At 45.7% G+C, this 13,792-nt stretch overlaps 1 protein-coding gene across 1 annotated transcript in view; it reads right to left on the bottom strand.

Annotated features, from left to right (window-relative positions):
* Positions 1-8,006: 8,006 nt before the first annotated feature.
* The window catches only part of LOC144683597 (homeodomain-interacting protein kinase 1-like), a 116,531-nt gene continuing 110,745 nt past the window's right edge, over positions 8,007-13,792 (bottom strand). The window contains exon 18 of the mRNA XM_078546781.1: positions 8,007-8,130. Within this exon, the coding sequence (XP_078402907.1) occupies positions 8,044-8,130 (87 nt within the window). The 3' untranslated portion in view covers positions 8,007-8,043. The remainder of the gene's footprint in view (positions 8,131-13,792) is intronic.

The raw sequence follows: 13,792 nt of genomic DNA, 5'->3' as shown, positions 1-13,792 counted from the left end.
CTTCCAGAGGCAGTGGCCTTGACTCCAGCCTGTCCCTGACTTCCTGCCATGAAGATTGTGTGGGTGGGCACTGTCAGGCACGAGATGGAATTGCAACATCAGGAAATCTCCCTGACTCCAATTCCCACCTCCAAGTTGAAAATCTGGTCCATGAAGTCATTCCTCCAAAGTACAGCATACAAAGTTAACCTTGGGTAAAGGACAACCACAGACTCCAAGCTGCTTTTACACAAACTCTACAATCTTTCAACTTGAGAATCACAACAACTGCATGGTGGGAGGATAAAATAGTTTGTAAGTTTCTCTACATATTTAAAACAAACATGTCTGCTGCAGTGACGCAGCAGCTTTCTCCAATGGTTGGCTAAAGTAGGAAGGAATGAACATTTCTATAATGCCTTTCACAGTCTCAGGACAGTCCAAAGTGCTTTACAACAATAAAGTATTTTTGAAGAATAGCCACTGTTATAATGACAGATACACAGCAGCCATTTTTCACACAGCAAGATTCCACAGGCAACAATGAAATAAGTGATATAATCCAATTTAAGTGTTGGTTGCGGAGGCGGGGGCGTAGGAGGAGTAAGGGTAAGCATTGCCCAGGACGGTAGAGAGGACTTCCCTGCTCTTCTTTGAATTGTTCAGTGGGATCTTTTGCAACCACCTGAGAAGGCAGGCGGAAACTTGATTTCGCATCTCATCAGAAGTTGGCACCTCTGACAGTGCAGCACTCCCTCAGCAGTGATGCTCAGAGTGGGATATCTGGAATTATTTGTAGTTCTACATTAAATGTGTGGATCAATTGTTCAGTTAAAAAGAAAACACCTTCAGTCCAAAATGAAAAGAAATTGGTCCCCCTTTAAAAGCAGTGTGACATCCAGCATCAATAAACCTGTTAAACTTACTCTCAAAATAATCCTTTGATTGTTGATTTTGCATATAGATGGAATAGATAATTGTTTTGGGGAAGACACTAGTGGAGTGTTTGTACTGAAATTCCTTGGATGTTGAAGGTTCACTTTTTTTGGGAGTTTCACTTTTTTTGTTTCCTTACTATTTATGGTATGCATCATTCTCCTTATTCTGTTTGTAGTCAGGTGCACTGTACCAGTTCCCTCAATCTCTCTCGCATCAATCAACCCACATTTGAAATGTTTTCCAATCCAGAGAGTGGCCACTTTACACTTTGGAGTCCATCCTGTGACGAAATTGTAGCATAGTTTTGGGTTGACCACTGTCCATTCAAATCGAACCATACTATGTTAGAATTATGCAGGAAAATAAAAGGTAAATTAACTAGCTCCCACAGACAGGAGAGATTTTGAGAAGGGAAAGGGCAGTAAAATAATATAAAAGTTGTCTTTTAACGGAATAACTTAGTTAGACTGCAACTTTTACAGATTTTTCCATTGGTAACGTGATGGTCTTTCTGCATTGAATGTTTATTATAGCTCTGATAGATTATTTGTTGTGCGTATAATAAATTTGCTTAAAACGAGCACCCAAGTGATGGGTCTTCATCTTCCCAAGACAGGGGTGATCCCACTGAGGCATAGAATAACTCACAGGGACTTAAAACTAATGAATAGACAGTATTCTGTTTCATTGTCCCAAATGTTACAGAAAGATCACAAAGCTAGGATAGAAACTTATAAAGGTACAGGGCAGTAAAATAATATAAAAGTTTATAAAATATAAAAGTGAGAATACAAGAGCCCAAACAATCTAGAATAAGAAGTGTAGAAATGACTCAAAAATTGTAACACAGACTTGATGGAGACAAATCTGTAATGTGTAATATGAACATACGAAAAGACCAGATGGTCCAAAGGTCAGTTAAGCCTGCCACACATTCATGATTGCTGCAGAATGTTATACCATTTTATAGCCTAAATTCTTGGACCTTATTCCCTTGGACTATAAGTGCACATTTGACATGCTTGTTTCCTAATTAAACTCGATTAACACATTAATATCATGGAACCTCTTCAATTTGAAGCTGTTTTACAGTGTTTTAGGTTGACAATGCTTTGAATTTATAGAAACTGAGGAACAATTGTGCATGATGTTCAGCTGATGCTGCTCTGGCAGCAGCTCTACGGTTCACATTCATGGGGCTATCTTGCTGAAAAAAGCCAGGTCTGTAAAATACATGGGGTTTGGAATTAAGTAACACCTTCAATAAGAAAATTGAGATAAAAGCTCATGAGAAACAAAGGTGAGAAGGACAAATAGAAACAATCACATGGTGTGTAGAACATGATGTCAGGCTGTTGGGATTATGGAACCATATTACAGAAGAGAAAGTCAATCAAGTAAAACTATGCTGGTTGCAAATTCAGAGAAATTCTGTAGTATTTCCTAATTTATGTTTAACAGGCACTGCAAAACGTTACAGAACCTTTCCTCACATTTAATGGGAAAAGTAGAGTAGGACTTGACATGAACAGGCTTAATGAATTGAAGGACCATTTCTCATCCCATTTTGTACTTGACAGTATCACAGGCATATGATACTTATATAGCAAGAACATTGACATTTCACTTCTGGGACCCGTTGTGAATGGCTAAGCCTAACATTCCTCAAATGGCCGTGTGAATCCTAAATGAGCCAAGTTTGGCTTAGGTAATGGAAGTGGACTCATAGTGAAAACATGTCAACAGTTTAGCAGAAAGTATTTGCTAACTTATAAATGAAGGTGATCTAAAGATGGGGCTGGGATTCTCAGTGGCAGAAACCTCCAAGCTGCAATAGCTGGCCTCTACCTACACTTGGCCACAGGCTTTTTGTTGTCTTCCAATTATTTACCAATCTCACGTAAAGCAGAAGCCACTGGGTCCTCCTCTGTACACTCGCCTCCTCTACCTGGGGTTCCCAGTTGTCTCTGGGAGAATTGGAACAGCTGGAAAAATGCAGCCTAATTGGCTAATCAGCTGGCTTCTCTCGGTTACCATTACATACAGCCATCAGCACTGCAACACTGCCCCAGTAAAAGTGATTAGAGGTGGAAACACACGGGGGCAGCTGGCCTGACCTGTTTTTCCACCACTTTCCCAGCCTCCCCCTCTCCAAACCCAACTCCAATGTGCTGGGAAAATTCTGGCCATTGAATGAGAAAAGAAAGTGGAAAAATATTCCACAAGCTTAAGTCCAAAAATTCAGCCTAAAATAACCTGTGCTCCTTCATAACAACAAATTAAGTAAAATTCTTTTACTAAATTAAAGCTGAACTTTGTGATTAACCAAATCCCTTGAATTTATGTTAACAGATCACTCAAATCTCATAGCTGGGTTTAGTTCTGCATACCAAGAAAACAGAAACTATAAGTTAATGATTAGAAATCTAATCATTCATTGTGGCTGTTATGCTCCAGATACCTTTTTCAAGTCACTTGAGTTGCTAATGTGAACACTGAGGCTTTTAATTTGATTGCACCAGTGAGTCATTCTGCTGGTTCTTCAAAAAAGACCTTTGCTGTAATGCAGTTAGTACAGTCAATGTTACGGTCAAGGTCAGCTTTTGTTTATAAATTCCTCTGCTGTTTCCAGTCAAGCTGCTGTTCTAATTAGATTGAGGGAAACACTAAAAGCATGAAATACTTCAAGATTAACATGTTGTAAACATTTTGTTAACCTTAGTCATACACCAGCATAGTTAATTGCTGCTACCAGGCAGGGTGAAAATATCCACCTTGAATTGACTTTTTACAATATAGCTGAAATGGAGAAGGACATTATATTCAGTACAAACTAGCTGGAGTTTTGTAGTAATTGTAGGTAAAACCTTTCCTACTGCCTTTAGGGGTCACGTGATTGTACTGACACATGAACCCTAAGTGTTGGTAATCTTAGGGGCGGAGGTTTCCAGTCGTGGACCTGGTTCAAGCATGTAGCTTCTACAAGAGCTTTGTAAATAAAGACATAGTGGAAGCATCTCACCAGTGATTCAGAAATTAATCTGTTACCTATGGGGGGGCGGGAGGGGGTAACCATGTACCGGAAACCTGCAGATTTAAAACGGCAGAATGCCCCTGCTGTCACAAAAAAGGGCATGTAATAAAGCAATACAGGGCCCAATCGAGGCAGCCAATCAGGCAGCAGACCAAGATAATTGAAGTGTACAATTTAACTGAACCAGAAGCTGCTGATACTGATATCTATTCCCTATATAATGTCAGAGCAGTAGAAACTGAACCAATAACCGTCACCCTTCAAGTGAATGGGAAACCTCTAGTCATGGAGGAAGACATGGCAGCCCTGACCATGGTGGTGGGTGAACACACATTTAAGTACCTAGCCACCGAATCTGGAGCAAACCACAGCTCAGCTGAAGACATACACTGGAGAGTCAATACAGGTAAAAGTCATCAAAACTGTACCTGTTTCCTACAGGCAGCAGACAGCCCAGCTTCCAGTGATCATTGTAACAGGTGAAGAACCTAGTCTTCTAGGCCTTGATTGGTTGCAAAAAAATTAAACTCAACTGGTCAGAAATATTCCAAGTGAGGATAGGAGGAATTCCTGAGCTGGTAACCAAGTACAACAGTATATTTCATGAGCAATTGGGAAAGATAAAAGGTCTACAAGCAAAAATATAAGTACACTCAGAGATGACACCCCGGCTCTTTAAGCCCAGACCTGTGCCTTATGTCCTAAAGGAGAAGGTGGGTGCAAAATTATGTCGCATAGAGGAGCTAGGCCTCATCCAACCAGTTCAATTTTCAGAATGGGCAACACCCATAGTCCCTGTGATTAAACCAGATCAAACTATTTGCGTTTGCGGAGACTACAAATTAACTGTGAACAAGACTGCTAAATTAGATAAATATCCTATCCCGAGGATTGAAGATCTATACACTGAGCTAGCTGGAGGAAAGTCCTACACCAAACTGGACATGAGCCGTGCATACCAACAGCTAGAGCTGGAAAGCACTCTTGAGGGCATGTAACCATTAACACGCACAAGGGCCTGTACCAATATACACACTTACCCTTTGGTGTATCATCTGCATGAGCAATTTTACAAAGGACCATGGAAAGCCTATTGCAAGGACTTCCCCGAGTAGTAGTGTACCTGGATGACATTCTGATCACAGGATCAACGGAAGCTGAACATTTGGCCAACCTAGAAGAGGTTTTGAGAAGATTTTTGGAAGCTGGTGTACGATTGAAGGAAGAGAAATGTGCTTTCCAAGCGACTGAAGTCACTTACCTGGATCTTCAAGTGGATGCCCAGGGGTTGCATTCAGAAGAGGAGAAAGTCAGGGCAATCAAAGAGGTGCCATCTCCAACCAGTGTTACTGAACTCAATTAATAAATTATTATGGTCGCTTCTTGCCAAACTTGTCAACAAGAAGCTATTACATTCATCATGTCTACTAGTACATTATGACTCATCAAAGGAATTAATATTAGCCTGTGATGCACCTCCCTACGGGGTGGGAGCTGTGTTGTCACACAGGATGGAAGATGGTTCCAAAAGGCCAGTAGGATATGTCTCCAGAACCCTCTCTGCAGCCAAGAAGGGTTATTCGCAACTTAAAAAGGAAGCTTCATCAGTGATATTTGGAGTGAAGAAATTCCATCAGAATTTGCATGGACTACATTTCACCAAAGTGTCAGACTATAAACCATTAATGGGTTTATTTAGTGAGGATAAAGCAATTCTGCTGATAGCTTCAGCCAGAATTCAACATTGGGCTTTGATTTTATCGGTGTATGTGTACACCTTTATGCACTGTCCTGGTGCGCATATTGCAAATGCAGATGCACTCAGTTGTCTTTGTAACCAGATAGCATTGTACACGCTCCAGTGCCACAAGAAATTGTACTTGAGCTGAATTTCTTGGATTCTTCGCCAGTTTCTGTGAAGCAAATAAAGAATTGGACAAACAGGGATCCTATTTTGTCAAAATTCAGAGACCAGGTATTGTAAGGATGATCAAATTCACCAGTATCTGAAAAGATAAGACCATTCCATGCCCATAAGACAGTTACATTGTCAAGATGGAATCTTGTTATCGGGATCAAGAGTTGTCGTTCCTTCGCAAGGAAGAGAACCACTCTTGATAGAGCTTCACAGTGCTCATCCAGGCATTTTGAAGATGAAGATGCTTCCACAAAGCTATGTCTGGTGGCCAAGAATAGACACTGACATAGAAAGAATGGCCAAACACTGTCTCCAGTGCCAGCAACAACAGAAATTCCCCGTTTCAGCTCCACTGTGTCCATGGCCTGGTCGACCCTGGGTCAGACTACGTATTGATTATGTAGGTCCATTTTTAGGTACCATGTTTTTATTGATCATCGATGCGCATTCTAAGTGGATGAATGTGTATGAAGTTTGATCATCGACATTGTGTGCAACTATTGAAAAGCTGTGACAATGCTTTAGTATATATGGCCTACCAGGAGTCATTGGGCAGAATCATCCCAGATTTGCACTAAGTGCGGTGGCGGGAGGTAAAATGATGTTTTACCCACCAGCTGTGATGGCGGGTTTTCATGTCGTATCGTCCCAAACTGAATGGTGGGGGAGCTCCCATTCACCCGCCCGCCATCACCTCGCCGCTTCATCAGGCTGGGCACCATATTTAAAGCGCAGCCACACACATACATCTCAGTACTTCCAGCCCACGACTACTGCAGGGAAGATGTCCACAAAAGACAAAAAGACTGCAGCCTCCAGGTTGAGCAACATGTCATTGGAACGCCTTTAGAATGCATTGGAGGCCCGCAGCAATGTCCTCTACCCCCCACCCTGGCCGCACGATGGGCAGCAGCTTGACCAACCAGGCTTGGCAAGGCAGTTGCCGTTGTGGTCAGCGCCAATGCCCTGTAAAAGAGGACAGCCATCCAATGCCACAAGAGGATGAATGGTCTCCTCTATTCCGCCAGGGTAAGTCACTCTTCTCATCACTCTCAACTCACACACTCACAAACCCATCACACATCCACAGGGACCTCACTCACTGCCCGTGCAAGGGACATCACCATTCACTCTTTCACACACACCTTCATTGTCCTCATCCCATCCATGGGAACACTCGCCACCCAGACATGCCAGGCATACTTATCATCTGGCCTGGCAGGCACCCTGTTTACACTCTCTGCATCTCTATTCATACAGGACAAGCTGGTACACAAAAACAGGGAGAGGTCGCAGACTGGTGGAGGAATGCCTCAAATCAAGGTCCTCATGGACTTTGAAAACGTAGCCATCCAGCTGGCGGGTGACAATCTGGACTGGTCCTGTGCTGACGTGAGGTCGGCGCTGCTTTTCTAAGGATACAGCAGTGCAAAGTCCATCAGACAACCACACTGTGAGTGATGTGTCCTGTTTCACAGGCCACTGCCATGCACTAATTATCTCCCCTTGCTTTCACAGGCACATCTGGGAAACAGCCGACAGAATCCACAACCCAGGGCCTCCAATCAAGCCCCAAAGAAACCTCTGAAGAGGAATCTGGAGGCACCCTCCTTGAAGTCCCATCACAGCACTCACCCACACCCTCCACCAGTGCAGAGACACACACCTCGGTGGAACCTAGCTTTAGAATAGCCTCGGGATCACAATCTGGAACTTCCCCTCCAAGTCACTCACCATCCCGACTTGGAAATATATCACCGTTCCTTCACTGTCGCTGGGTTAAAATCCTGGAAAACCCTTTCCTGTGGGTTTACCTACACCACATGGACAGCAACGATTCAAGAAAGCAGCTCACCATGACCTTCTCAAGGGTAACTAGGGATGGGCAATAAATGCTGGCCCAGCCAGCGAAGCCCGCATCCCGTGAATGAATTTTTAAAAAATCTTTTAAAAAAAAGATGTGACCGACCTGTGCCCTAGACATGCGCTGTCTTTGGTGACACTGGTTCTCGGTCATCTCCAGGAATGAAAGGCAGCATCTATAGACCCTGGGGGTTGCTAAGCACCAACCAGCGATGGCTTGCTGTGGCTCTTCGGCAGCATGTGCGGAAGCCCCAGTCACCCCTTCTTCCAGACGGTGCTTCTCCTCCCTCTGCACAGCCAGGCACCTCAGTCATACTCTCCTCCGTTGTCTTTGCTCTGTGTAAGCTACAAGGCATACAGCTAGTTCACCGGGCTCCATGATCCTGATGTACTCCTCCTGCAGGATGAAAGGGAGAGACATGTGGGTTAGCATGGGTGTACTAAGGACCTACCTGGTTAAGTGTGAAAGCCCCTTAACACATCGCGGAAAGTGCTGACCACCACTTGGATGACCAGAGATTAGTGTGCTACATAGCTGCCCGAAACCCCACCACCTCCGCCCCGCTCCACCTGACCGATTGGCAGCAGCTTTGCCCATTGGACTGCATGCTGTGCTCTCAGTTCAGGTGCAGGCATTCTCCTAACTCACACTGCAAGGCTGCACTTCCACATCATGGAAACTGGTCCAAACTGGGATGATGACATTGCCGCCACACTCCCAAATTATCCCCCATCCCCCAACACCCCCATCCCTCCAGCCTATCCTCCCCACCCCCAACACTGCCACCACCCCAACATATTACCCCCACCCCACAAACCTATCCCCTCCACCCCCACAATGGCCCCACCCTTCCAAACTGTACACCCCACACCCCCTCTGCCCCTATCCCTCCAACGTATCGCCCCCCACCCAGCCAACACCCCTGGCCCTCCAACCTATCCATTCCCCCAACACCTCCACTCCTCCAACCTATGTGCCCCCTGACAAACCTCCAAGCTATCCCACCTGCTGTCCCAACGCCCCCTCCCCTCCAACCTATCCCCCCACTCCACGAACACCGCCACCCCTCCAACCAGCCCCCTCTTCCCCCAACACCCTCACCCCCAAACAGTCCCACCACCCTGACCTATCCCACCCACCGCCCCAACCATTTCCCCCCACCCCTCCCAAAGCCCCCACTCCACAACCTATCCCCCCACGCACTCAAAGGCCCCACTCCACAAACCTCACCCCCACCAATGACCCCACCCCCCAACTTATTTCCCCCACCACCCCAACGCCCTGAGCTCTCCAACACATACCCCTCTGCCCCCCAATTGCCCCACACCTCCAACCTATCCACCCCACATCCCCAATGCTCCCACCCCTCCAACCTATCCTTCCCAACCCCCCAATGCCCCCAACCCTCTAAACCATCCACCCCACTCGCCAAAGCCCCTATCCCTCCAACCAATGCCCCCGCACCGGCACAATGCATCCACCCCTCCAACCTATGCCCCCACCCTCCAATCTATACCCCTACCCTGCCAAACGCCCCCCCACTGCCATGAAGCTATTAATGTACATAATGTTCTCAGAAATTGATACAGTGAAAATTTACATTCAAAGAAAAGTGCTGGGTGTATCAGAAGGGACTTTTGTGCGTGCAGGGCAGAGGTATGTAATATCAAAGCAGCTGTAAGTCTACAACTGTCTGCAAAGGAACCAACATGAAAGGAACCTCATTTTGAATTTGTAAGGTGAAAATGCTTTGCCTGATCTCTGCTTAAAATCTATGGGTTGTTGTTGCCTTCGTGGAGATCAGTTTGGGAATTTGTTCAAAAGTTATGATCGTAGTAATTTGTAGCCATGTGCATATGTTTAACTCGTGTAAATTAATAAATGTCTCATGTAGTTTGATATAAAAACCTCTCAAGAACTGGTGCTCATATTCCTGAATTTATAGCTGCAACTCAAAAGATACCGCTTGAAATTATAGGTTATGGCAGTTGTTTAAAGTTTCCCTCTGGGATTTTAAATAATGGCCTTTACCAACCGCTGTGTCATAACAGCCACACCCCTGCAACTTATCGCCCACGCCCACCCAATGCCTCCCCCAAAACCTATTGCCCCCACCCCCCAACACCCCCGAAACTATTCCCCCCACCCAACCTATCCCCCCCAAACCTATACCCCCACCCCACCAACATCCCCTCTAACCTATCCCCCTCGCTCCCCTAATGCCCCCCCAACTTGCCCCTCCAATGTCCCCCTGAATCTATTCCCCCGCTCTCCGACACTGCAACCTATCCCCTGCTCCCCCAATGACCCCCCAAACCTATTCTCCAATGCCCCCCACAACCCATCACCCCACCCCCTCCAATGACCCCCCACAACCTATCCCCATCCCACCCCCGCCCCCCCAACCATCCCCCAACCACCCTCCCAATCTCGCCCCCCCAACCACCCCCCCAACCTCGCCCTCCCCAACCAACCCTACAACCTCACCCCCCCAACCATCCGCCGACCTTGCTCCTCCCCAACCACCTCCCAACGCCCTCCCCAACCAACTCTACAACCTTGCCCTCCCCAACCACCCCCCACCTATCCCCCTGCCCCCAACAATGCCCCCCAACCTATCCCCTGTTCCCTCAATGCCCTTAACCTATCCCCCCGCACCAACACCACCCCAACCTATCCCCCAATGCCCCCCAACCCATCCTCCTGCCCCCCAACGCCATCCCCAACACCCCCCCAACCTAAGCCCTCGCCCCAACGGCCACCCAACGCCACCCCCCTATCCCAACGCCCCCCTCAACACACCCCAATGCCCCCCCCCCAACCTATCCCACCGTCCAGCCAACACCCTTCCCATGCCCCCGCCCCCCCTGAACCCATCCCCTGGCACCTATCCCCTCCCACACCTTACCCCCCCCAACCCCCCTCACAGATCATTCTGGCTTCAACTATATTGCTGTTCCTTCACTGTCGCTGGGTCAAAACCCTGGAACTCCCTCCCTAAAGCACTGTGGGTGTAACTACAACACATGGACTGCAACGGTTCGAGAAGGCAGCTCACCACCACCTTCTCAAGGACAATTAGGGATATGCTGGATTTGCCAGCGATACTCTCATCCCTTTATTTCCCTTATCTTTCTGCTTTTTCCTTGTGGCAAGGGGTCAGAAAAGTGCTGGTTGATCATCCTTCATATTAACCATAATTTTGTTTTGGATTTGGCAGGTGGTTTTCCTGCTGCTAACCCTCCCCAATTATCAGGGCTGGGCATCGGCACCGAGATATGTTGGCTTGTCTGCGTCAGTATCTGTTTTAACAGACACATCCCATGAATGAGCATGTTTAAAAATGCTCAATCCTTTCATTTTTATCCCCTCCCTCTCTAGTAATGGTTTAACTTCGAAGTGTTTTGGATGAACCAATTCAATTCCACTTGGTATCATATAGTTCTCTACAGTTTCCTCTCATTTGCTTGCTTTTAAGGCTGAAGGTTGTGAGTTTTCTAACCTTTTCCCAAAACTTATTCCACTGACACTAACGTCATAATTTTCAAGGGCAGCTTTGTATGGGAAATGAAGTACAGGTTTCTCAAATGTCCTGCAGGTACTAACTTCAGAAGAACTTTTCAATTTTCTTCTACTGGTTGCCACTCAACTCTCAGGCTGATTGACAAGATGGGTGCCCATTGGGTGACAAAGCCCACGGCACAAGACTGCAGGTGGGGAGCAGGGAGGGAGGCAGAACTCTGGATCCACAAGGGGGCAGATGTGGCTAGGGAAGAGATGGGGTGGGGAGGGAATGAAGTGTTGTGGTGGCAGGCGGGGTGGTGAGATCATAGTGTGGGGGCAAGAGATGGTGGGTTGGAGATCACAAAGAGTGTATAGATCGTGGAGTGTAGGGGAGGAAATCAGGGAGTCAACGATCATGGGGCTAGAAGCAGGTAAGCTCATTGGACTGAGGGAAACACTTTTGCTCCTCCTGGCCCACAAGCAGTCGTTTAGATTGTACATGGGTATAGATTCATTAACAACGACTCTCGGTTTCCTGTCAGCTAATTCCATATCCACGTTGCTACTTTCCCGTTTATTCCATGAGTTCGAACTTTGCTCAAGTCAGTTGTGTGGCACTGTATCAAAATGCTTTTGGAAGTCCACGTATGCCACATCAACTGCATTACCCTCATCAACTCTGTTATCTTTTCAAATTCTACAGAAAATTAAACGATTTTTTTTCTTAAGAAATCTATGGTGGCTTTCTTTAATTAACCGTTATTTATCCTTCTGACTATTAATTTCACCCCAAATTAATGTTTCTATAAGTTTCCCCATCAAAAGTTAAACTGACTGGCCTGTAGTTGCTGGGCTTAGCAATACACCCCTTTTTCAACAAGGGTATGAAGTTTGCAATTCTCTAGTCCTCTGGAATCACCTGAGTGTAAGGAAGACTGAAATATTATGGCCAGTGTCTCTGCAATTTCCACTCTCACTTCCCCCACCGTTTCCTTGGGTGCATCTCATCCAGTCCTGGTGCCTTATCACTAAGTACAGACAGCCTATCCTTATCGATTTTAAGCCCTTTTAGTGTCTGAATAACCTCAATTTTCACCATGGCCTGGGTAGCACCTTCTTCCTTGGTAGATGCAAAATATTCCTTTAACACCTCTGCCTCATTGTGTAAACCCCCATTTCGGTCCCGCTCCTCCTTTTACCACCCTTTTATTATTTAAATGCTTATTGAAGGCTTTGGGATTTCCGGCTATGTTGGCTGCTAGTCTCTTTTCATACTCCTGTTGGAGCTGGTCTTTGCTTTGCACAAATATTGATTGCCACTTATCAGCTCAAGCTTGAATATTGTCCAAATCAAGTAGCAGGTGGGCATGGACTGCTTCATTATTAGAAGTTCTGATTGAAACTGAATGCTGTGTAATTATTGGTGAACATCCCCATTTCTGACCTTCCAACACAGGGAAGGTCATTGATAAAGCAGCTGAAAATGGTTGGACTTGGGATACTGTCCTGAGGCACTGCTTATATTCTTATCAAGGAAACATACTTTTCTTCAGTTCATTCATGAAATGTGAACATCGCTAGCAAATCCAACATTTATTGCCCATCCTCAGTTGCCCTTGAAGGTAGTGGTGCACTACCTTCATGAATGCAAGCAAGTGGTTTGCTAGGACATTTAAGAAAGTTGTTAAGAGTCAACTACATTACTGTGGGTCTGGACTCAAGGCCAGATCGGGAAAGGATAAGATTTCCTTTCCTAATGGAGATCAGCTCCTACAGCCTTGCATCGACGTTCAAGATTAGGAGATTACAACAAAGACTAAGCAAAGGGCATCCACATGCCAAATGAGTTATGGCATAGTAGCTACTGGCTATAATTTACAGCAAAAGTAGTTTCTGAATGGTTAAAATGCCACTTTTGAGGAAGCTGAAAAAGAACAGGAAGATTCCTTTGAAGCAGAAATAAATTTGCAATCGAGCATGTTTAAGCACTGTCAAGCATGGATCAGTGCAATAGAAACTAGGAAGTTCCCATGTTTAACCTGTGATCTGTGCTGAATTAACTGATCTTAGCCAATGATGGAGTGTTACACTGGTCTGTGCTCCTGAGTGGGGAAAGTCAGGCAGATTTCCAAACTCTGGACCTCGAGATTCCTGTTCAAAAGCATTCATATGGACATCAGGTAAGGACAGGGTCATGCTCAGATGTGATACTGTACCATCTTCACCTCCATGTTCAAATAGTGGAAACATAATAAAAGAGACAGTGACAGCGTGAATACCAAGTTGGTTGAATGACAGGAAACAGAAGTGGTGCAAGGTTGTTTTTCTGACAGGAGGAAAGTATATAGTTGGGTTCTGTAGGGGTTGGTATTAGGACCACTGCTTTTCTTGATCTATGTCAATGACCTAGACTTGGGTGTGCCGGGCACAATTTCAAAATTTGTATATATAAATTTGTGAACTTCTGTGCGAATAGTGATAGGCTTTGAGAGAGCATAGGCAGGCTGGTGGAATGGGAGGACAGGTGGCAGATCAAATTTAATGCAGGGGGATG

Source organism: Cetorhinus maximus, chromosome 8 (assembly GCF_964194155.1).
Source record: "Cetorhinus maximus chromosome 8, sCetMax3.hap1.1, whole genome shotgun sequence".
Classification (NCBI taxonomy): Eukaryota; Metazoa; Chordata; class Chondrichthyes; order Lamniformes; family Cetorhinidae; genus Cetorhinus; species Cetorhinus maximus.
The sequence above is the reverse complement of the archived record's forward strand: the minus strand, read 5'-3'. Positions and strand labels throughout refer to the sequence as shown.